At 41.6% G+C, this 24318-nt stretch overlaps 1 protein-coding gene across 2 annotated transcripts in view; it reads right to left on the bottom strand.

Annotated features, from left to right (window-relative positions):
* DIS3L2 (DIS3 like 3'-5' exoribonuclease 2) overlaps positions 1-24318 on the bottom strand; it is a 307560-nt gene that overhangs the window by 250303 nt on the left and 32939 nt on the right. For both annotated transcript variants that reach the window (XM_081051782.1, XM_081051783.1), the window contains exons 2-3: positions 11559-11698; positions 10876-11033 (exon numbers count right to left, since the gene is read on the bottom strand). In XM_081051782.1, coding sequence (XP_080907908.1) covers positions 10876-11033; positions 11559-11601 — 201 coding nt within the window. In that variant the 5' untranslated portion in view covers positions 11602-11698. The remainder of the gene's footprint in view (positions 1-10875; positions 11034-11558; positions 11699-24318) is intronic.

Genomic DNA, 24318 nt, shown 5'->3' with positions numbered 1-24318 from the left:
ATTTCCAACCTGGATACTTAGCCTCGAGGGACTGGATGCGTATTTTTTTACCATGGCCCCTCTGCAGAGCTGAATGAGTCAGTAATTCAAAATGGTCCAGAACTCTTAACGTAAATGGGAATTCTGGCTCCAATAGCCAGGCCACCCAGTCTGCCTTCAACTTCATGTTATTCCAGCACCAAATCAGGGTCTGCTTCTATTTATGCACAGGGGTACAGGAGGGGGCCGTCTTCAATACCAGGTCAGTATTCCAGGCTCTTGCAGGAAGCTGTAACCCTCCCCACTTCCAGCTGCACTTGAAGGCCACTGGAACACATGGATGGAGGCAGTTATTTTCCTAAGCCAGACTCAAAGAGTGTCTTGAGAAAGTGTTTTCAATGACATGTCCCCCTAAAATGTTGAAAGACTCAAAGATACAAAATGAACCAAGTAAGTAAGGGCATAAAATAAAGCAGAAAAGAATTCTTTCACTGATACACTGTGTAAATTATAAATTTCCATGCAACAATTTGTACCACCGTTAACATCCCAAGTAGACTACCACAAATGATCATTCAGTCCTTAATTCCATGATTATTTACTGAATTCTATGTTCAAGACCCTGAGGCAGACAACGTGGAAGACAGAGTGATGACCAAGCTCAGTCTCTATTATAAAGGAAAACACGAATGCCGTGAGGGTACTGCTTCCTCTCAGCTGGAGGCACGAGGAAAGCTCCAGAGACAGCGTCTGACCTGGTCCTTTGAGGGGAGCTGATGCATAAAGAGTTAAAATAAACAGAAAAAGCCAAAGGACAACTTGGCTAATCAAGAGGTACAAACAGAGAACTCCAAAGGGGAACTTATCTAAACAAAAGTAACAACTAGAAATCATCTGTTCTGGGAACAAGGACTTATCTATAGGTTAGAAACAACTAGAAACCATCTGTTCTGAAAACAAGGACTTATCTATAGGTTAGAGAACAGTCAGGGCCTAACATCTAAATACAACAAAATTACTTTATATTTGCTGTCTCAGCCTTCTGATGTAATCTTCCTGTCTTTGTGTGCGTAAAACAGAGCTGTAAAATAAAGCGGTGCGGCAGTCTAATGAGAACTGCTTGCCCTCCCGATCCTATCTGTGTCTCTTGTCTCTTTTTTTCTTAATCCTCACTCCCCACGTCAGGACCGTTCGACTCGTCGGCAGGCTCCGACAAGTGGCGCCCAAACAGGGACCTGAATACTGGGGATAAAGTGAAGGACACCGCACGAAGTTAAGACACGTCAAAAGAAGGTAGGTGGTGCAGTGAGATACCATAGTCGGGAGTAAAAAATTATGGGGCAGGGGAACAGTAAAAGACTGTTTACCCAGATGTTGAAAAGCATGCTAAAAGCTAGAGGAGTAAAAAACCAGTGAAGCACAATTGCTTCGATTTCTAGAATTTGTAGAATAAGTATGTCCTTGGTTCCCTGAGGAGGGGACGCTAAATTTAGAGACATAGAAAAAGGTGAAAAAATGGTTACAAGGACATTATGAAGCGCATGGACCCTCTAAGGTGCCTGTGGATGCCTTTTCCCTGTGGAACTTGGTAAGAGATGCCATTGATCCCAGGCATGAGGGAGTACGTTGTAATGAACATGTAAGAGAAAGGAATAGTGAACTAAAAAAGGACAGAGATGGACGCACTGACATCTCTCCCTCTGCTCCTCCGGAGCCAGTTAATCTTTATGCCGGGGTTGAAGATGATGACACACTGGACCCCCAAGATGAGGAGGGTCTGGAGGAAGCTGCTGCCCAATATCATGACCCTGAAGGTTTCATAGGGGCGGTTCAGACAGAAACAGGTGCTAAGACAGGACATCTAGAGCCTCTCCAGGTAGCGAGTGGTCGATTGCAGTCAGCAATCACCTCCCTCTCTATACAAATACAAAAAACAAGTACAGACCTTATATCTGCCTGCTTAGCAGCTTCTTAAGAAGAAAAAGCACAAAACCTCAAAAAAAAAAAAGAAAAAAGATTAGAGGAACTCCTCAAAGTAATTGAGACTCATTGTTCCTGGTTTCCAAACCTTGGGACATTTGAGATAGATAAGTAAAAAAAAAGTAAGACAAGGTCTCTATAAATTACATTCCAATAGAGTGTCTTTCCCGGTTCAATCTGGGAACCGTTCCAACTAATCCGCTTAGTTTTAAAACCGCTACAAACAGACTCAGAGAAACAGTAACTTGTTTAAAAATAAGGCCCAACAACTTTTTATAGTTATGAGAGATTTCAATATGTTAATAAAAAGGATAAAACAACAAAAAAATAAGATAAAGACTTAAGGTAGAGACTCTGAGTCTGACAAAAATGATTTAGACAAAAACAAAAAGATTAAGAGAGACCAAATCTCTACATTAAATGTTTTACAAATTGTTAGGAGATATTAATTGGCTTTGTCCCACTCTGGGAATCCCCACCTATGCGCTCAGTAATTTATTTGGCCTTTTACGGGCTCCCTCTCAATTAGATAGTCCCCGTACCCTGACTCCTCATTACTGTCTAATAACTCAACCCATCTCTCCAGTTTCTTTTTAATCAGCTTCAACAGGTTGTCAGAAACCGACAACATCCATTCTTCATTACTCATATACAGCCCACACCTCTCTACCGGAACCACTGACGCTTGGCAATGCTGTTGCTGATTCATTGATTGCTAATGTTCTAATTACTGAGGCAACCCAGTTTCATTCTTTAACCCATACAAATGCTGCTGGCCTTCGAGCTCGTTTTCCTATTACTTACAAACAGGCCAGACATATAGTTCAAACTTGCCCAACCTGCCAAATTCTTAATGCTTCTCAAGAGTGCCCTGAAGGGGTTAATCCCCGAGGACTAGTTCCTAATGCTATCTGGCAAATGGATGTAACTCATGTCCCTTCGTTTGGACGTTTATCTTTTGTTCATGTCACGGTCGATACATCCTCTGGTTTTCATCTCGGCCACCGCTCAAAGCGGCGAAAATGCTAGCCACTGTTGCAGACATTTACTTATCTGCTTCTCCATCATGGGCCTCTGTCAAGCCATTAAAACAGACAATGGCCCAGCTTACACTAGTAACAAGTTTAAAAAATCTGTGAACAGTACAAAATTAATCATACCACAAGAATTCTTTATAATCCCCAAGGACAAGCTATTGTAAAACGTGCTGATTGTACTCTCAAAAAAAACTTCAAAAACAAAAGGGGGGAGACAATCCTACACAAGTACAACTGGCCAAAGCCATGTTTACTTTAAATTTTTTGAATTCTTCTGGCTCTAGCAATAATACAGAGCCACACCTTGGGCACACAGCTTCAGAAAGACATTTTAACAATCTCCATAGTCCTAAGGCTTTGGAGAATATACCCATTTGATGGAAAGACATTCAGACTAATCAATGACATTTAAAAACTTTATTAACATGGGAAAGAGGCTTTGCTTGTATTTCTCCAGGTCCTGAAGAAAAACCTTTGTGGATTCCTGGTCGGTGTGTCAAACCATACCATGAGCGACAGCCAACAGAGAAAAAAAAGACATCTATGGATTCCTGTCCAAGCCCCTCGAGTGTGGGAGGGCTCTCCCACTGTTCATATTGTTCTTCAATTGCTTCATAAGATTTTACATAGAACTAAAAGATCTGTAGGATTGCTGATTGCTGCTATTAGGGGTATTATTGCTATAACCACTGTCGCTGCTGTTTCTGGTGTTGCTCTACATCAAACTGTTCAAACTACAGAATTTGTACAAAAATGACATGAAAATGCTAGTAAATCTTGAAATCAACAAATCAAGATAGATCAAAAAATTAATGTTAAATTAACAGATTTAAAAACCGCTGTTGTATTTCTTGGTGATCAAGTAAAAAATCTTCACACTATGATTACCTTAAAATGTGATTGAAATGTATCCTCAAAACTGTGATCCAGACAGTCACAGATATTTATGGAGAAATCCATAAGATAAAACTCAACATGGCTCCCAAGCCAAAGACCAACAACTCCCCTGTTTAACCTCTAAGGAGATCGGTAGCCAATGACGGGTAAGGATCAGTAAGTGTTTTTGCGACCTAAGACAGGAATCGATCGGCTCAACGATTGATATCACATGACGGGTAAGTAAAGATGACCGTACTGACCACCTAAGCCAGGCACGATCTCAAAAAATAAAAAAGGGGGAATTGAGGGGAGCTGATGCATAAAGAATTAAAATAAACAGAAAAAGCCAAAGGACAACTTGGCTAATCAAGAGGTACAAATAGAGACTCCCAAGGGGAACTTATTTAAACAAAAGTAACAACTAGAAACCATCTGTTCTGGGAACAAGGACTTATCTATAGGTTAGAAACAACTAGAAACCATCTGTTCTGGGAACAAGGACTTATCTATAGGTTAGAGAACAGTCAGGGCCTAACATCTAAATACAACAAAATTACTTTATATTTGCTGTCTCGGCCTTCTGATGTAATCTTCCTGTCTTTGTGTGCGTAAAAGAGAGCTGTAAAATAAAGCGGTGCGGCAGTCTAATGAGAACTGCTTGCCCTCCCGATCCTATCTGTGTCTCTTGTCTCTTTTTTTCTTAATCCTCACTCCCCACGTCAGGACCGTTCGACTCGTCGGCAGGCTCCGACAGTCCTCGATGGAGGAGCAAACACTACAGATAAAGCAGAAGGGAAATACAGGCAGAGGACACTGAGAAGCAAGAGTGGTTAAGAGGGCAACTACTCTTCTCCATTCAGGCTGGACCTCTGCTTAGGGTAAGAGATAGAGGGGCCAGAAGAAAAGGCTGGCGAAGCTCCCCGTGGCCAGACCCTCTTTTTGAAACTATCACGGCAGTATTACTTGTAGGACAGTTGTTTCTTGTTGAGGGAAGGAGGAAAAAGGCTCACTGAATTTATCCTAAATATTCATCCACTCACTCAACATTCCCTGATGGCCATAGGACAGGCACTGTGCTACATGATGGGGACACACCAGCGAGCTGTAACAGCCTCTCCCTAATAGAGCACACAGTCTAATCGGGGAAGACTCTCCAAATCAATCAAAGTAAATTCATTTAAGGTAAGTATTTTTAAAGATTCATTTTCTGATTCCAGGCGTTTCTTTCTGTCCTAAGTTTTTTTGTGTGTGTTTTTCTTTTAAGTTTTTATATTTTTCAATTGCTAGTCTTCTATTATTCCTTGTAAGCTCAGCGAATGGTTAGTCCATGAAGAAGCATAGAGACAAGAATGCCCTTCATTCCAGGGCTCCTAGGCCAAGGATGGGCTCAGGAGAGAGAGGCAGGTTGCTCAGGGCTTTATCTAAGCTCTATTTAAAAGAAGAGATATCAATTAAAAGGACCTTGAAGACTCTATTCTTAATTGTCTATCCCAAGCTTCCTGATGTATAAAAGCAAAGAGGGAAGGACAGAAGCTTTGTTCAAGAAAAACATTTGCAATATGACTGGAGGATACTCTACCTCAGGAACAAGACCCCTTTGGGAGTGTAGTTCACTTCTTAGGAAGAAGATACTCTAACAGAGTTCTGTAGCGAACCAGAGTCATTCCCACAGCCTGATGGAAGAAGCTGTCGGCAAAATATGTCACGAAACGGTCTTTGAACGAAAAGACTTCCCGCAGATGTTCCGTCGTCCTCACCTAAAGAAGCCTAGGACTTCCACTGCCATCGCTTTACGACCATGAACATATTCAATCCCTCATCTCTCATCTTCTCCTCAGGCCTTTCCTGGGCCTGGAACTTGATCAGGAAGGCTCCTGCGTGCTCCATCGTGTCTGTCTGCTTCTGCGCCTCCTCTCTTAACCAAAACCTGGCTGTCCCTGCTATGATCGCTTCCCTTGAAATGCTCTCAAAGGGAACCTATTTTTCTCTCTCCTGGTCCATGGATCTCAGGGAGCAGAGGAAGAATGTTCCTCCCCATTGTGGCCTTTCACATTGTTTTGCCTCCACCCTCTGTCAGACCCCCAGATCCTTTGACGTTCACACCCTTAGCTCCCGCTCTACCTCCTGGGTGCTGTCACCTTCTGATTGTATCCCTCATACGCTGATGCTTTGACTCACTGTCTTCCTCTCCAACCCCTTCCTATAAACACTTAATGGGGCTTCACATCCATGTGGGTGACCAGGCAGCCCTCGCCAGTTATTCTAGCCACCTTTTCCTCCACCTAACTCTAGCTTCTCTCTCCCATGTTCACAAGCCTGTGTCTATCTTGTCACCATTGCTAATTACACCACCTCCAAACACAAACAATCAAATATCACACTTTCTGATCACAAGCTGCTGGCCTTCCAGCTCACTTAAGGTAGAAATCCCACTCCGAGAATTCTCTGTTTTCACTAAGACCTCCAATCCATGCACCTGACCACATTTTTACCAGTCATTGTCCTCCCACTATGTTTATTCCCTTCCTTAGCTACCTAGCTACCATGGCCTGTCATTACCTCCTGCACTTGCAAACCCTGAGCCTTGGATCAACTCTTGCTCTAATGTGCAACTAGCAAAAGCTCACTCTCAGGTGACCCCAACTGAATGCCTTCTCCATGCCTACACCCAAGGAGCTGAGTGTTACTGTAGAAAAATACCACACCACTGGCTAACTGGCCTAACTTGGCAATCACAAACATGTTTGACTTGGCTTACAGGATGTTTGGGAATGCTGAAAACTGAGGAATTTCACACATCAATATGTATTTCCAGATTTTCTTGCAACATCAGTTAACCCCACATGGCAGCAACCACCTGAAGTGAATGAGCATCTCTTACAGCAAATAACACTCGTAGTAAACACGTCGTTTACGAAGTGTCACACAGTTTTAAGAGCTTTCTGTCTATTCCACTAATTTACCCCTCCAAACAACTCTATGTAGCCGGTACTGTTATCCTTTCTCACAAACGAGAAAACTGCGGCCTGAGTGGTGCCCACCTTCACACCGCATTCATGCCCAAGCAGCTGGCTCCAGAGGCCTTGCCGGATCTGCTGTAGACTGCCCGTCTGCCTGCCAGAGACACACCAGGGCATCTTCCCTCACTGACGCCGCCTGCTCTCTTCCCCTCAGTCTTCCCGATCGGGGTGAACGGCACACCGTCCATCCAGCTGCTCCACTCAAACACGCAGGCGTCCTCCTTCATTCCTCCCCTTGCCTCACCTTCCACATGTAATCCAGCAGCGTGTCACGCCAGTCCTGGTTCCACCCCCTTGTTCACACCTCCATATTTTCTTGCCTGTTTATTCTGACGGCCTCCTACATGGTCTCCCAGCTTCCACTCTAGTCTATTTGTTGTACAACCGCCAGAGAGATGTTTTTAAAGCATAAAATAGATCATGTCCTCCCCCTGTTCAATATCCTTCAGCGACTCCCCACCATTCTTTAAATAAAATCCAACTCTCCAAATCAGCCCTGAGACCTGACATGACTTGGCAGCTGCCTAACTCGCCGACTTACTCCGTATCATAATTCCCTTCGCTCACCATGTCCAACAGGCTTTCCTCTGGGTCCTCAAAAACACCAAGCCTTTTTCTGCTTGCCATTTTTCCACTAGCTCATCTCTCTGCCCATCATGTTCTTTTCCTAATTCTTCAAAGGGTTGGTTCATTCTCACCCTCCAGGTCTCAACTCAGAGATCACCTCCTCCATGGGATTCCCGCACTCCTCAGAAGCTGTGATTTCCTCTTTCTCTCTTTACTTGTTTTGGCCTATCTCCCGGAATGAAGCACCTCCCTGGTATATGCTTGCCATTTAATAGGCAGTCAAGAGACAGTGTTGAGCTAATTAACTGATAATGTCTACAAAGCTGAGTTTCTCCCACCAGCCCCGGCATTAACCTTATGAACATCATCTGTTCCTTCTAAATGACTGGGGAGCCCACTGTGATGGCTCCTTCATTCTTCTCTGAAATTCACACCCAAATGTTCCCCAGCTGATTTCACTCTTAACAAATGGTGAAGGTCCTAGAAACTAGGTCACCTGTCCTGTCTTCATGAAGTAGGATTTCTTTTGAGGTACAATAATAACTACACCAATATTCTATTCTAGGGGGCACTCTGACACCATGCCTCAGGCAGCTCTGGGGGCTCAGCTTGAACCACCTTTAGACAAAGCATCATCTGGGATTGTGATACCAACCAATTCTATCATCTTCTAACATGTCACTTTGGTCATCACTCCAAATCTGAGCCCTTTCCAAGACTGCCTATCCCATTGTCTCGTTTCTCCCAACATCTCCTGTAACAACCTCCCAACATTGTATCTAGAGAGAGAGAGAAAAGACGGATGTTCTTTGATGTGAGAACTTGTTTATTTAAAAAAAAAAAAAATGTCAAACTACATGCACATGATCAAGGGTAACTGGGGAGAAGTCCAAACTCTAGGAAGAGATTTCTTTGGTTACGATGGACTCCTCTTCCTCACAGAGAGCAAAACACCACTGAAATGTCAAATTACCGGTCAGAGTGTTGAAAACAAATACAAATATTATTCTGTTCCTATTTTAAAATATCTTCTTAACACCTCTCAAAAAAAGTTTCTTCTCTGGATGGCAAGAAGAAAAAGGATATCACAATATACTTAAGTTTGACTACAAAAGTTAACAAATGCTTACATATAATAAGTTTAATTTTCTCTGACAGCTTTCAAATATCTTTTATTGCCTAGCTTTTTACCTTAGCCATCAAGGCCTGCACACATAGTTTCTATCAGAAAGCAGATGGACTCTGTTTCTCTGTCTAAGAAAATCTTATTTACAGTGTTGTATATTTCACACAGTGACCTCATATCTGGAACCCATTCCTTTCCCCATCTGCAAAGAACAACTGTTCTCATCTGTGGCGGGGGGAGGCTCTGGCTACAGAGTCTCATGATGTCACAGGCCAGGAGGAATCACTTAAAAACTGGGAATAAGAGTTGTCCTATTGATTAGCTTTTTGTCTTGTTTTATTTTAATATCAGCAGAGAGTTGTTTCAAAAGCAAAAATTAATAGGAGGGAACAAAAACAATACCACTACAGAATATTTCCCTCACCCTATCTCTGTAAATTCTATAACCAAAACTGTAAGTAATTTTTCTTTCAATTTAGAACAACTGAGGTTCCCCTCACTCTTCTTGATACTTTATTCAGTCAGTAAATAAATATTTATTCAATATAAACTTATTAAGCACCAGTCAAATGCCAGTCACTGAGCTAATCTGGCCATAAGACATGACCCTGCCCACAAGGAAGCAAACAGTCTGAGGAAGCATAAATGTCAGGAATCGGTAATAGGCTTAGAATATCCAGCATGATTACATCAAGACCGTGGGAGGAAGCGTTCCAAGCACCAGGAACAGCATGGATACAGCATGCACAGAGTTACAGAGGAATCAAAGAGCAGAGTGTTCACAGGAAACTCTGAAGATGAGGGTGAATGGAACACAGCATACCTGGAGCAGAGCACGGGAGATAAGAATGAAAAGGCACAATGGGACGCGGACGTGAGCCAAGATGAGAGCCAAGAAACTGGAGATGAAATGGAGTTCAGTGTACGGGCTGAATGATAAACTGCAAATGAACGGATTAATCAATGGACAAATGTCCAACTCTCCCGAGAAGCCTTGTCAAAGAAATCCAAGGGAAGCTTTACAAAAAAGCCAATGGTACCTCCCAAGTCAGAAAGATCAACACATTTGTTAAAAACAGTTTTCCATTCAAGAGTTTATATTAATCACACGTACACTTGAGCACAGGTAAATACAAAAAGCTGATAAAAAGGAAGAGAGTATGACAGTATCTATTCATTGGCTGGATCTTCAGCCAAAAACACAAATACAGAAGCTGGGGTCTCAGAATGAAAGAAAACGGAACACGGTCAACATTTCTGAGTAAGCCAGGTACACGTAGAATGTTTCTATACTAACCCAATAATTATGAAATGGACTCAATTCACAGAACATGTAGCCCTGCCCCCCTCTCCCGCTCATCACCTACTACCTGCCTCCCATCTTATGCCTAAAGAGACCTAAGCTGCCTTACTCCACACTGTTTCCCAAGTACATGTTTTCATTAGTGCCCCTACCTCTCCATACCTTCTCCCCACACACATACCACTCATTGACTAGGTCCAATCGAGTCATCCTTCAATGTCCACTGCAGGTGTCATCTCCCTGAGTTTGCCCCAACCATTCTCCCATACACCCTGGTCACACTTTTATCTGAGCACTTACCACCTGTCCCCATCACTGCCTGCCCCCACTGTGCTGCAAGCTCAAAGCACAGAAAGGCAGTCTCATCCCCCTTCATCTCGAGAGCACCCATGCACAAACTGCTAACTATAAACCGTTCCGGGCTCACAGTAGATGCTCGATAAACATTTGCTGAGCCATTTGCTGCACTAGCTTGTAAAAGTATTTTGTAAACTATAAAGCTCTCAACAAATACTGTCAGCTGCAGTTTACTGTTTCCTTTTCAACCTTATTCTCCGTCATTCAGCTTCCACGTGCTCAGGGCAGACTGAACCATCAATGTTTCTTATAGTGAAAGCCTGTTCCCCACTTCTGGGTTAGTAGTTCACACTGGTCCCTCCATTTATAAAGCTCTTTCTCTTCTCTTATTCAAATGGCACCAATCCTGGGTCCAATATATCCCAACCAATAAAACATTCCTAGACAACCCTAACCGGAAGTAACGGCCCCCTCCTCTCACATCTCAGAGCACTGTATCTGCCTCTGTCTTGTGGTGCTTATTACTGCTAATTAACTGTACTGCAGGTCTAAGAAGTGGGAAGCCCAATGCCTGTTATGTCATCATTTCTCTCAAAGCACACAGCACAGAAAAAGAGTTTAATGAGTAAACAGATAACTTCTGATTCCACATATTCAAGGAACAGCCTTCTAGTGTAAGGTAAGCACCTGGATAAGGGTTCCTCTCTTCAAGCCTTCTGAAACATCCTCCTTGGACATGTAGGTTTCAAATATGCTCTTTTTCTTCCCTCGTATGGACTTGTTCTTTGACTTTTTGTCACCTGGCGAAGTACCAACACCGTGTGGGCCAACCACAGAGGACACACCTAGAAACATGAGGCAGCAATCAACTCTTTCCTCCATCAAACATCTGTATTTTTAAAACTGGAGATATTTCACCTTTTTTTTTTTTAATTTAGAAAGACCAACAAGAGAATTAAACTCGCTGATACTGACTTCAAATAGCCACAAAAAAAGGAAAGAATGGGTAAGGAAACATGAATAAAATGTCCACAGATGAGACTTGAGTTTTAAATCAGCATCACAATATGCACAGAAAATAATCTGAATAACGGGCTCAGTACGCTCTGCTGTTTATAGACAAACTTTTTAAAACTAGGAATTACTAAAAGATTGCCACTTTTCTAGAGGAAATTCAATAGCTGTGATCAATATAACAATCAATTAACAGGAAACCACACTTAATTCTAGAATGAGTAACACGGGAGAACATTTCACAGGTCACCAAAGGAATTACAATCCCCCTGAGTCCTAAGACCCGTCCTGGGCCTCCTTTCCATTTGGATTTCAGGTCTCCGGATGCTAGACAGACTCCATTTTCCTTTTACTACCTCTGGGGGTCCCCAGGTTCAGCCTGTAGTCAGGATGGCTCATTACTGCTTCCAAGGTCGCCTCTTCTCTCCAGATCCAGGGTGGCCTCCACCGCTCAGCTCAGAGTCCTTCCTGCCTTGAGCAGCTCAGTTGTCACGAGCTGAAACCAAAGAGAGACGGGTGACTGAAGAGCCATTACACTACAGCCTCCCCTGCGCTCTTGGAAATTGAGTACGTGGATGGAGGAGGCAAGGTGGTCCCCTTCCCAGGGCCTGCCGTCACTGTTTCCTGGGCAGTCAGTCAAGCACACCATCTGCCCTGAGTTTCTTTTCAAGGCCTTCACCTTCACCATGCTAGTTTTCTAGAGTGGATGAGATTGCCAAGAAAGGGTAAGCTGATACAGAAGAGGGCCTAGAACAAAATCTGGGTTCAGGCAACTTTTAGGAAACGCAAAGAAGTAGAAAATATAACAAAGAAGCTAATAAAGATACCTGTCACAGGTATCACTAGCCTGCTTATGTGGGCCCCTTCCACTACAAACTTCCACGAACGGGGCAATGAGGTAGGAATTAAGGAGTTCTGCAGTTCTTTTCAGCTTTTGAAATACACAAGAGCAGGAGAGAATACGGTTGTGAAAAAAACGGTACAAAGACCTAGAGTCTGAAGGCTATCAGAAAATAAGTACTGAACTAGGGCTCGAGAATGTGGTATTTACTAAGTTTAACCTTGGGCAACATAACGTTCCTCTACAAAAACAAGAAATCAACTTCTTAGAATTCATCAACAAAACCTAATTCACTGCCAAAACCCGCTGTCCAAAACTATGCATGGAACCCCAGATGGGTCACTGGCTTTCAAAAAATGGAAATGTTGTAGCTAGACATCTATTTGCCTACTGTTACCTGCCAGTCATCTGACCAGAAGCTCAGGCAGCTGCTCCTAAGGAATACCAGGCAGCTGCCTGGGTCAGCGGACTGGAATAGGGGGCCCGGCAGCTGGCCCTGGCCTTCTACCTGGATGCTGAGCTTTCATCACAACTTGTACTTTCTAGTCTCTGCTGGCCACCAGCCCAGGAGTCAAGCCGATACGTGCAAATTTCCAAAATCCTAGTGGGCAACCTTTATGCTTTCCCATAAAATGGATCAAGATGTCACTCTGAACATTGCTTCCATTTCCTCTAAATTTCCCACACACATCCTTTACCAAAATGATGTCATTTTTCTTTAAATTGAAATTAATACTAACTCAGGACAAAAGAAGCAACAGAGACAAAGGGTAATAAGCCACTTAGTGATATGTGAAGAGCTTCAGAGATAAAGTCAAAAAGTTAGGAGACCAGAGGGAAACAGATGTTCTTAGATAAACAACAAGGTATTAATTAGGAAAGGTCCAAAAAGGAGTTCAGACTGTCTGATGGTCTAATGCAAAAATGCATTCATCCACTCATTAATTCAACAAATGCTTCTGCAAGGCACTGTACTAGGTGAAATGAGACATATGAAAGTTAATTAGATTTATAAAAATCATATTGAACTAACAATACAAGTTGGGAAGGGATACCACTATTTTTTTTTTTTAAGTGTGGGTAAATGTATATATGATGGGAGAGAAAGGGTATATATCTCCAGGTCAGGAAATCTAAGACAGCTTCAGGAAAGATTTTAAGGAAGAACTGAGAATGTGAGAAAAGAATACTGCTGGCAAAAGGAAACCAAAAAAAAGAGAGAGAGAGAGAGAGAGAGAGAGAGAGAGAGAGAGAGAGAGAGAGAGAGAGAGAAACAGAAAAACACAGGCAGGTTCTTGCAACATTAATTCCATTTGGATAGAATCCAGCCTATATGAAGGGAGGCAGTGGCAAGGAGATTAAAACAAGTTGGAAGATCTAGAAAACCGGCCAGTTTTCAAAGGCAATAGGGAATTTCTGAAGCATGAATGAGCAGAGGAGAAGAAGAGATCAGAGTTGTGTTTCAGGAAAAATGAACCTGGCGCAGAACTCTGTCATCTACAGGTGAGAAGGACGAGCAGCAGCTGCACCTTAGAGAAGTTCTAGAAGAGCCTGGGGGAAAGGCAGGCCTGAATTAGAGTGAAACAGAGACCCTTAGCATGATGTTACACAGGAAAACTGGCAGCACTTGGCAACCAGGCACATCTGGAGGACAGCAAGGAGGTGGCAATGGTGAGATTTCAAACAAGGAGACTGGGCGATGATGATGACATCACTAAGTTAGAGAAAATGATGACCTCTACTTGGGGAATAACCTCTACACAGGACATGCATACCTCTACCTACACCTCTACACCAAATACTTGGAAACTGGAGCATAGCTTAGAAAAATAAATTAACCAGCCATTTGCATAAAGATGGTAACCCAAAGTTTTCTAGAATGGATGAGCTTGCCAAGAAAGGGTAAGCTGATACAGAAAAGGGCTTGGGACAAAACCTGGGTTAGGGCAACGTTTAGGAAATACAAAGAAGTAGAAAATATAACAAAGAAGCTAATGAAGATGTAGGGAAAGAACCAACAGAGTCAGACGTTAAATAACAAGGGAGAAAGTAACTTCCAAAGGCAGATAGGTTTATGATCAGGGTTTGCACCCACTACTGAGTAAGAATACAGGTAATGGCAGCCTTGGGTAGGGCGCAGGTTTGGGAGCAAGCTGCAAGCAGGAGAAAGACAATCCACAACAAGAGCCAGAATTGGGAAAGGGATACTTCCTATCAAATCCTGATGTAGGCAAGAGTTCAAAATTCAGAGGAGTTACTGCCAGCTAAGTGAGATGGAGGTACAGAGATCTCGACTCAAATGCCCCTAGGTCAGCTGCCTCTGTAACTTTCCTTCACGGCAAATATCAGAGTTGTGTTTCGGTTGGTGTGATTTATACCGAACTTGTCTCTCTAGTTCAGGAAAACAAGGAATGTTTGGTTAGGTTCATCGGTAGAACCCCCTGGCTCCCATAGCACCTAGGATAGAATGGGTACTCGCTAATCACTCCTTAAATGACTGAATGATTTCTCATGAACAAGCAGTGAGAATACCAAGCAAAGCAAGGTCATTCAGGGAAACCACACTGAAAACAAGTCAGCAAAGAATGGGGAACAAAACACAGGACCCAAGAAACAAATTTGGCAAGAAAAAGCCAGACAGCTGGGCAGGAAGTCAAAGCTTGCCTTTGGGTATCAAAGTACTGGAAGCAGATGGAAAGATTCCAAGTATATAAGATGCTAAGCAGAGGATGAACAAACAAGCAACCTTCCCCTCTTAGCGACAGTTGTGAAGGCCCATTAACCCGGGAGAAATTCTGGGCACTCCTACCCTGACACATTGAAAGCGCAAGTCAACTTCTAATCATCACCAGCTTCCAGAATGAGGGCCACTGGTATATTGCCCAACTGCCCACTGGCTACCGGAGAGAGTGTTTACCATGAAAATAGCTGTACATTCTACAGAGTTGGGTTGGGGTTAGGATGAACAGGCAGTAAGTGTCACATGGCACGAAAAGCAGGAATGAGAAGGAAAGGGGGAAAAGCACTAGACTTGAGAAAGAGTAAATCTGGGTGAAAGAAGTGGTGTCTTGAGATGCTTTATATTCATATTCCCTAAACCTGCACGATGCAGAATGCAGAGCAAGTGATCACAAAATTTAAATAAATGAAGCCTAATTGGGACAGAAACCAGGTTACGACAAATGTGTCCTATTGAGAAATACGAGCATCAGGGCCAGGAGGAGGAAAAGGTAAGCAAGGCACCTGGGATGCCAAATGTATCAAAGCAAAGCCCTCCGAGTACCAAGCCCTCTGTGCAGGCCTCTGACAGTGAGTGCCTCCTGAAGTGCTGGTACCCTCAGCGTCTCACCCACCTTACCCTCGTCTTGGCCCTGATGAGTAGCAAGAGCAGGTGAAATTTCTGCACCTGGGTCATGCAGGAAACTCAAGGAGATTAATTCAAAAGACAGGTTTAAAGAGTGAAAAGGTTGAGCCTATTCACAAGCTAAGATGCAGCCAGTGGAAAGTAAGATATGGTAAAAACAAGTGAAAGAGGTCGTAATCGATAGAAGGAGGCAGAAAAACAAAGAGGATAAGGTTAAAATAAATCTCACCAAAATTAAAGAAATAAACAATTTACATTATCAATCAATGGGAAACACAAAATAGTCAACAAGTAATGTTAAGACATTACTTAACACCATTTTTAAAAATAGCCAATAGATCCCTACTTCATAACATATTCTGAAATAAAATTCAGTTTGAATTAAATTTAAATGTTTAAAAATGAGACAAAGAGACTGAGAGAGAAAGGACAGGGAGAAGGACGCCCAGAATGGCTGAATGAGGAGTTTGACAAATATTATCCCCAATGACAAAAGTGGACAAAATTATCAAAACCAACCATTTAAGGATCTGAATATTGTCCAAAGACATACAACACACTGAGAAGTGTTTACTCAAGAAAACCTACTAAATTCCAGTCAGATTAGTGGGAACGTGTGGCGGTTTAGGCTGGGGCTCCCACCACCCCACACCCACTCCCACTCCTGGGTGTGGGGGTCCTTATAATGGGGCAGGGCAAACTGAAGACTGGCAGCTCCCCTGCCAGAAGCAGTTAGATTTCTCTGCAGAGCAAGGAGAACTCCGTGCCCAGAGGCATTTTCAAAAATAATAGTGATTGGGGGGGGGGAATCTGGGAAGGCCAGTGTCACAGCTCGCCTGAGTTTGTCATGCTAGTTAGGGCAAGCTACAAGAGATCAGCAGACCAGAAAAGCATTGGAGGCCCTGCTTCCCAGCAACTGTCATCAGTTTGGTTCAAATAAACACAAAAATTCACCAAAAAAAAAGGAGATCAGCCGACCAACCAGAAATTTGACAGGGAGAACCAGGGTAGGACACCACCCCAGTGGGCCTTGATGAGAATCGACGTTTTCCTGCTGTGTGCATGCACAGAACTATCAACAGGCAGGAGAGAAATGAGAGGGCGCTAGAGACCTACTCACTCACCCCCTACATGAGTGGGAGCCTTGCAAGTACAGAAGGCGAAAGCCAGGGCAGATTTGTAAGCCGCCTGAAGGCATTCGAAGCCTCAGAAGAACCACTGACAAAGGGGAGGGTCCTCATTGTCTCAAGGAGTTTAAACACACCTCTGACCAATCGCAGGCTGATCACTAACATATACTGACCCAAGGGCAACTACCAAAAAGTGGAGCTTAAAAATAAAAATGAGAAAGGAAGAACTGAGCAAAGACCTCAGCAGGCAGGCAGACACACACACACACACACACACACACACACACACACACACACACACAGACGGCAAGAGAAACAGACTCCATTGAATTAGTATAGGCAAGTCACTAAACTAAGAAAAAGAGCAACCACCTCCAATTGGGGGGAAATGAAACATAATGCAAAATATATTACTAAAATTATCCAGGTTTCAACAAAAAATTACATGCAAAAAACCTGAAAAGTGTGATCCGTACATTGGGCTGGCCAATTTCAATAAACATTGTCAGGGGGAGCCTCGATTTTGGACTTGGGCAACAAACACTTCAAAGCAGCTTTTATAAATATGTTCAAAGAACTAAAAGAAACCATCTTTAAAGTAAAGAAAAGTATGAAAACAATGGCTCATCAAATAGAGGAGATAGAAATTATAAAAAAGAACCAAATGGAAATTCAAGTTAAAAAGTAGTATAACTGAAATGAAAAATTCACACAAGAGACTCAAAAGCAGATTTGACCTGGCAGAAGAATCAGTAAAACTGAGGGGGGCGGGGAGGAAGGGGGCAGAATATTGTTCAAAATACCCTCCTGATTTTCTTAATACCTATAGCAGTGCTGTCCTTTCTGAAATGATGGAAATTTTCAGTATCTGTGTTGTCCCACATGGAAGCCACCTGCCACATGTGTCTTTTCACCATTTTAAAGAGTGGCAATACAACTGAAAATCGGTCAAGTCTGGAATGTATGTATTTCATCTTTATTCCTGTAGGATATTCTCACAGCATTTAGAATTCCAGAGTGTCAGTTATTTTCTTTCAGTAATTTGAAGACAACATTCCACTGCCTTTGGGCCTCCACTGTTTCTGTTGAGAAGTCTGTCTATTTGATTTTTGGTCTAATTGCTTATTCTTTGAAAGCATACTACTACTTTCTGTGCCCACATCTGGAAGCTTTGGGGATTATTTACTTTGTCTTTGGTATTCTACAGGTTTACTACAATATAGCAGGGTACAATTTCTCTTTACCCTGCTCTGCATGGTGTTAGTGAGGTCTCTGAAACCTATTGCTGGATAACTTGCATCAGCTATGGAAAGCTTTCCGCCAATCTCTCCCAGGGTCACTTCTGCCCCTTTCTCTCTGAGGCCCTATGTCTGGGACTCCAATTATACACGTTCGACTTTCTCAGTGTCCCGATGTCTCCCTCAGTCTCTTCAGTAATTCTTCCACTTTACTAATTCTCTATATAATCTTCGTTTAATCCATCAAGTTTCTAATTGCAGTTATTGTGTTTTCAAGTCTAGATTTTCCATTTCATTCTTTGGAAAGTTTCCAGTTCTCTACTGAAAATGGTGAATCTTCTCTTTTATCTCTTTGAACAAGGTAAGCATAGTTATATTAAAATTGGCTCCTACAAACTCCAATATCAGAGGCCCCTATAGATGTAACATTATCTTCTGTTGCTTCTACTTGATTTTGTTTACAATGTGCCTAATTTTCTCAATTACAGGCTGAATATTATATTTGTAAACTGTTTTATGGTAATAATTTGGAGCCTAGTATAATATTATCATCTTCCAAACACGATTTACGTTGGCTTCTGCCAAGCACCTGAAACAAATACAATAAATTACCTCCATCTCTTTTCAGGGTTTAAATGTATTCGAAGTGGCGCTCCAGTTCCTACGAGGTCCTATCTACATCCAGCTGACCCTTACTTGTAGGTGACAGCCCTTTAGGACCCCAATCCCAAATAAGAGTGATTCACGAGGGCCACACACTCCCTACATTAGCGGGGTCCAAATTCCAATCTCTGTCTCTCTGGCCCTAAGAAAATATCGAATTCATTGCTCAGTTTTTCAGTTTCTTAGTCTTTCATTTGATCCCTCCAAAAATTCATAAACTTCTATAGGAGATACACAATCCCAAATACTACCCTTATATCCTTAAGCCTTTATTCCTTCCTAGATAATCACTCACTATTGCCTTTTAAATACCTTCAAAAGGTTTTTTTGGAGATCGAGGTAAGCCAGCTTTTCTAGTTGTTCTTGGAAGGAAGACTGGTTTCCAACTATTTTCTATGCCATCACTTGAAGGGGAAGTGTCACCTCACCCTTAACCCTCTCATTCTCAGTCAATGCCTTCAGCTCCCAACTCCCTCCTACATGGGCTCATTCTTCTCTCGGACAAAACTCCAGAATTTCTACCTATCCTCTCCTCCCTTCCTATATGAGAGGAAGAAATGTCTCTACATGCTTACAACATAGTTGCCCCCCCAGCAGCAAACAACCAAACTAAGGGTGTGACCCTGCTCTCCTGCACACACAAGCTACCAGCTACCATTCCATTTCTATTCCATTTCTCTCATTTCCATCCCTGCCAAAGTTTGAAAACATGGTCTAGACTTATTACCTCTATTTCCCCCATGACATACTCTTTAACCTCCTTTGGATATGACTTTTGCACTCATCCCTACAATGAAATACGGCTTTCAGTATCCCTAGAGCTGAAAATCCTCATTACTAAAACAATGTCATATACTCAGGTACCGTGTTTCCCCGAAAATAAGACCAGGCCACACAATCAGTTCTAATGCATTTTTTTGGAGCAAAAATTAATATAAGACCGGTCTTGTTTTACTATAATACTAGGTCTTATATAATATAATACCAGGTCTTATATTAATTTCTGCTCCAAAAGACGATTAGAGCTGATTGTCCAGGAAACACGGTACTTTGTACTTGGCCCCCCTTAGAACAGGATGCCACTGACCAGCCCCTTGGACCACAAATTCTTGTCCCTCTACCTCCAGGACATCCAGTGTCCTGGTTCTCCGATCTCTCTCTCTCTCTCTCTCTCTCTCTCTCTCTCTCTCTCTCTCTCTCTCTCTCTCTCTCTCTCTCTCTTTCTCGGCAATTCTCAAATTTCCTTGCTGACTCTTCTTTTACTTACCGCTTAAGCTTCTACCATTTGCAAGGTTCTATTCTTAAGCCTCATCACACTTATCTGTTAAAGATTTAAATCTACATCTCCAGCCTTGCTTTCTAAATCTCTTCAACTTTCCAACTTCCTGCCGAATGATATTGGCAAGCACCTCGAATGCAACATGTTTCTAATTGAAGTTATTATTCTCCTCAAACTAGATTTTCCGCCTACATACTGCGTCCAGATTAATGACATCATTATCATCCCGAGGCAGAACACAGTAGTCTTCTCACCTCTTCCTCCCCATTAATAATCCTCTATTACCAAATTCTATCTCTTCTACCCTCAAACTGTGTCCTAAATAGATAGATTCCTTCCTTTCCGACTTCTTGTTACAATAGTGTAGCCTAAAGATGACAACAGTTTCTTATCCAGCCTCCCAAGTCTTTTCTTCAATCCACGTTGCACCTAAAACACAGAAGATACCTATTTTATGGTGCCTTCTCACAGTCTTTCAGGGCTCCTCACTGCAACTCTAGTCTAACCTACTGTAATGATTCATTTTACATGTCGACTTGACTGGATCCTGCTCTCAGCACTCCTGGTTCTTCAGACACTAGCAGCTGCATCATTGGCTCCCCTGGTCCTTAGGCCTTCAGACTGAGAACGAATTACACCAGCAGCTTTCCTAGGGCTCCAGTGTGCAGACAGCGGATCATGGGACGTCTCAGCCTCCACGACTGCCTAAGCCCATTCCTATAACAAATACCTTCCTATATCTAGATCCGATGATTCTCTTTCTCTAGAGAACCCTGACAAATAAATCTATCTTTCTTACTAAAGGTTTATTCAATATTACACCAGCTGAATTCCTGATGAATGGGATAAGTTAGGAGAGCCCAGGCTTGGCATCAAAACAAACTGGGTTAACAACTATAAACTCTGGAGAAAAAAACTTCAAAAATAACTACCTAGATTCTCATGAGTAAACAAAACAGATAGCAATTTTGAGGCGTGACTAGCACTGGGGCGAGTTTCATGTGTTTGTTTGTTTGTTTGTTGACAGGGTGAAGGGAGCAGCTTTGCCGCAAGAGCAGGCCATAGCCACAGGAGTGGAGCAGTACAGGTAGCTAAAACTTCAAGAGAAATCCCACAGCCAGAAGAAAGGAAAAAGAGCCCGGGCAACCACAGCTGGCTTCCAGTGGCAATCTAGAAGAGGAGAGAGCTGAAGAAGAGACGTCTCTAATTTTTAATAAACATTGTACTAGTCTCAGGCTGACCCCTTAACAGAACAGATGTATAGGACAAACTCAATGCAACATCATAAAGACTTTAAAAATTGAACTCAGATTTGAACCTGCCGGAGACAAGACTTACAGTCTGAGCCTAAGGTGGTCTCAGGCCAATTGCCCATGAAATAAAAAACATCAACTTTCTTTGGCTAAATTTAACAGAATTCACAGTCTGTGCAAAATACTATTAACTACATCCAAGACACAATTCAAAATTATTTGACAAAGAACCTAGAAAATTTGACCAATTCTAAAGTGAAAATGATTAACACTGCCAACCTTAAAATGACTCAGCGGTTAGAATTATCAGACAAAGACTTTAAACCAACTATTATAACTATGCTCTCTGAGATAAAGGAAAAGACACTTGAATGACTAAAAAGATAGGCAATCTCAACAGACAAATAAAAATTTACTTTAAAAATGGAAATTTTAAAACTGAAAAATATAACATCTGAAATGATATTATGAAAAATTCAGTGAAATGAAAAATTCAGTGGATGAGCAGAACAGCAAAAGAGATAAAACAATAAAGAGTGAGTGAGCTTTATCAATACAAATTATACAATCTGAAGAACAGAGAAAAAAGATTGAACAAAAAGATGAACAGAGCCTTATGGATTTAAAGGATATCAAAAGATAAAACATGAGTAACCAGAATCCCAGAAGATACAGAATAAGTAAAAAAAAAAAAAAAAAAAAATAGAATAAATATTGACCAAAAAAATCCCAGGTTTGGTGAAAGATATAAATACATAAATTCAAGAAGTTCAGTGAACCTCAAAGAGGAAAAATTTTTAAAAACTACATCTAGACTCATTAATAAACTCATAATTAAACTGCTGAAAACCAAAGATACAGACAGTCTAAAGCAGCCAAAGGAAAATGATAAACTACATAGAGGGGAACATTTTGAATGACAGCAGATTTCTTATCATCTTCTTTCATAGCAGCCAGAAGAGAGTGGAACAACATCTTTAAAGGCAACCCCGAATTCTATATCCAGCAAAAATATCCTTCAAGAATAAAAACATTATCCAGAGAACCCGCCGGGTGGCACTGAGCTCGGTGCGCTGGGCACCAGACGCGAGTGGCCTCCCAGGGGTCTCCCTGCACACACCCGCCCCCCCGCCATTAAACTTGACCTGTTTTCTGCCAAAAAAAAAACAAAAAAACAAAACATTATCCAGATACAGGAGAACCAAGAAAATCCACCACCAGCAGAACTGCACTACAAGAAAATGCCAAAGGAAGGTCTTCAGGCTGAAAGGAAATACTAATATCAGAGCAAAACCTGGATCTTTAACAACAAATGTTACACGTTGGAAATATTTCAGATGTAAATTATACCTCAATGAAGTAGTGAAAAATTTTTAAGGAAACTTATTTTTAACCTGGAATCCACATGCATTCATAAGAATCAACTATGGGGCTAGAATAAAGACATTTATAGAAGTACAGATCTAAAAATATTTCAGGTATTCATTCTTACAAAGCTACTAAAGGATGTGTTTCACCAAAATGACAGAGTAAATTAAGAAAGAGGATGACATGGGATACAAAAGTACAAAAGAAGTACAAAGGTAATTTCCAAGACAAAAGAGAAAAGAGACCCCAGGATGGCAACTGAGCATCAGGAATAGAGAGCAAGGAGTAGACTGGAGGACAACGGTCTAGATTAGAGTTGTATCGAGAGACAGATTGATATCACCAAGATGCCTGCCACTAAAGTATTATTGTCTTTTTAACCCGAGGCAGAATGCCTAGGCAAGACTGACCTGCTTCTTGTTGTCTCAACTTGACTATAATCAGATGCAGTTCCTACTCACTCCTCCAGTAACTTGATTCAGCTGAGGCCACTCATTTCGCCACCCAAAAGTATCCTACTTTGATCAACTCCTGAGCTTGTGAATTAATTACAGGACAGATTATCTATAGTATGTTTGCTTTCTTTCATGTATAAAAGAAGGAAAAACAAGAACTACACATGCTCACTTGTGCCAAAAGACACACAGAACAGTAAATGAGAACTAGTGAGAATGGTTGCCTCCAAGGGGTAAATGGGAACAGGATGAAAAGGAAGCAGGTGAAAACTGGGTAAAAGAAATGTATGTGGAATAACTTCACTACATATGCCTTTTTGTATGTTCTGACTTTTGAAACGACATTCATGTTTCACATACTCAAAAAAATCAACATAAAATGAAATAAGAATGGAGGAAATGGCCTAAAATACAATCCAAATAAGAACAAATGATCCTTACTATTAACATATTTAAAATAAAAAACACAATATCCTAAAGGGATGGGGGAAGAACTAACCAAAGTAACTTTTGAGCACAGTATTTACACCCTAATGTTAAAGACAGATAAGAAGTGTAAATGAACAATTAAATTCAATTCAACAGATTAGTTTTTCAGTTATGGGTTAGCAATTCTAAAACTACTTTCTGCAATAGTCTAGGATGCAACAAATAAATATACTGTGGATGATAGGAGTCAGGTTTGTCAATGTTGGAGAGAGAAATTACAGATATACAAAGTGGAAAGGCTAGAATACACCCTGTGGTTCTAGAGATATCACTCTCTCTCAATGGTTCATAACATATGGAGATATAGAAATATAGATGTGCCTATGTACATACACACACGTATACACGTATACAAGTATGCATGAATAGATTCTTATATTATCTAGCTCTGTCTTCCAAGAGGGCCTAGAATAAACAATATCCCAGTAGCAATAAACATATCTAGTACCCAGATCTCAGTTTCTAAACACCATTCAGTGCTAAAAGGACCATGGCTCCTTAGAAAAATGGCCAATTCTGAGGCTGGCTTAAGAAAAATACAGTATGAGCCTAGAACAGGGTTGGCAAACTACAGCCCACAGGCCAAATGCAGTCAGCTACCAGTCTTTGTAAATAAAGTTTTATTGGAATACAGCCATGCTCATTGATTTACAAATTGTCTATGGCTGCTTTCCTGCTGCAAGGGTGGAGTTAAGTAGTTGCAACAGATTGTATGGCCCACAAAGCCAAAAATATTTACTATCTGGCCACTTAAAGAAAACGTTTGCCCAGCCCCGGCCTAGAATATCTTGTTGTTCCAGAAAGTAAGGAAACACTCAAAAAATGATGGGGATACGTCGAAAGGTCACAGGACCACGTTGAAAAGGCTCCTACTGGCCAAATATATGACAATTTAAGTATTAAATTTTTTAAATCACAGCTTATATGTAACCCATTAAATACAGTAAGAATCCATGAATGCATAATGATAAAAACAAATAAATGAAAGGGGGAAGCTCTTCCTTACAGCAGAATCTCAACTAAAAAATGTACCAAA

Source organism: Rhinolophus hipposideros (genome assembly GCF_964194185.1).
Source record: "Rhinolophus hipposideros genome assembly, chromosome: 6".
Taxonomy (NCBI): Eukaryota; Metazoa; Chordata; class Mammalia; order Chiroptera; family Rhinolophidae; genus Rhinolophus; species Rhinolophus hipposideros.
The sequence above is the reverse complement of the archived record's forward strand: the minus strand, read 5'-3'. Positions and strand labels throughout refer to the sequence as shown.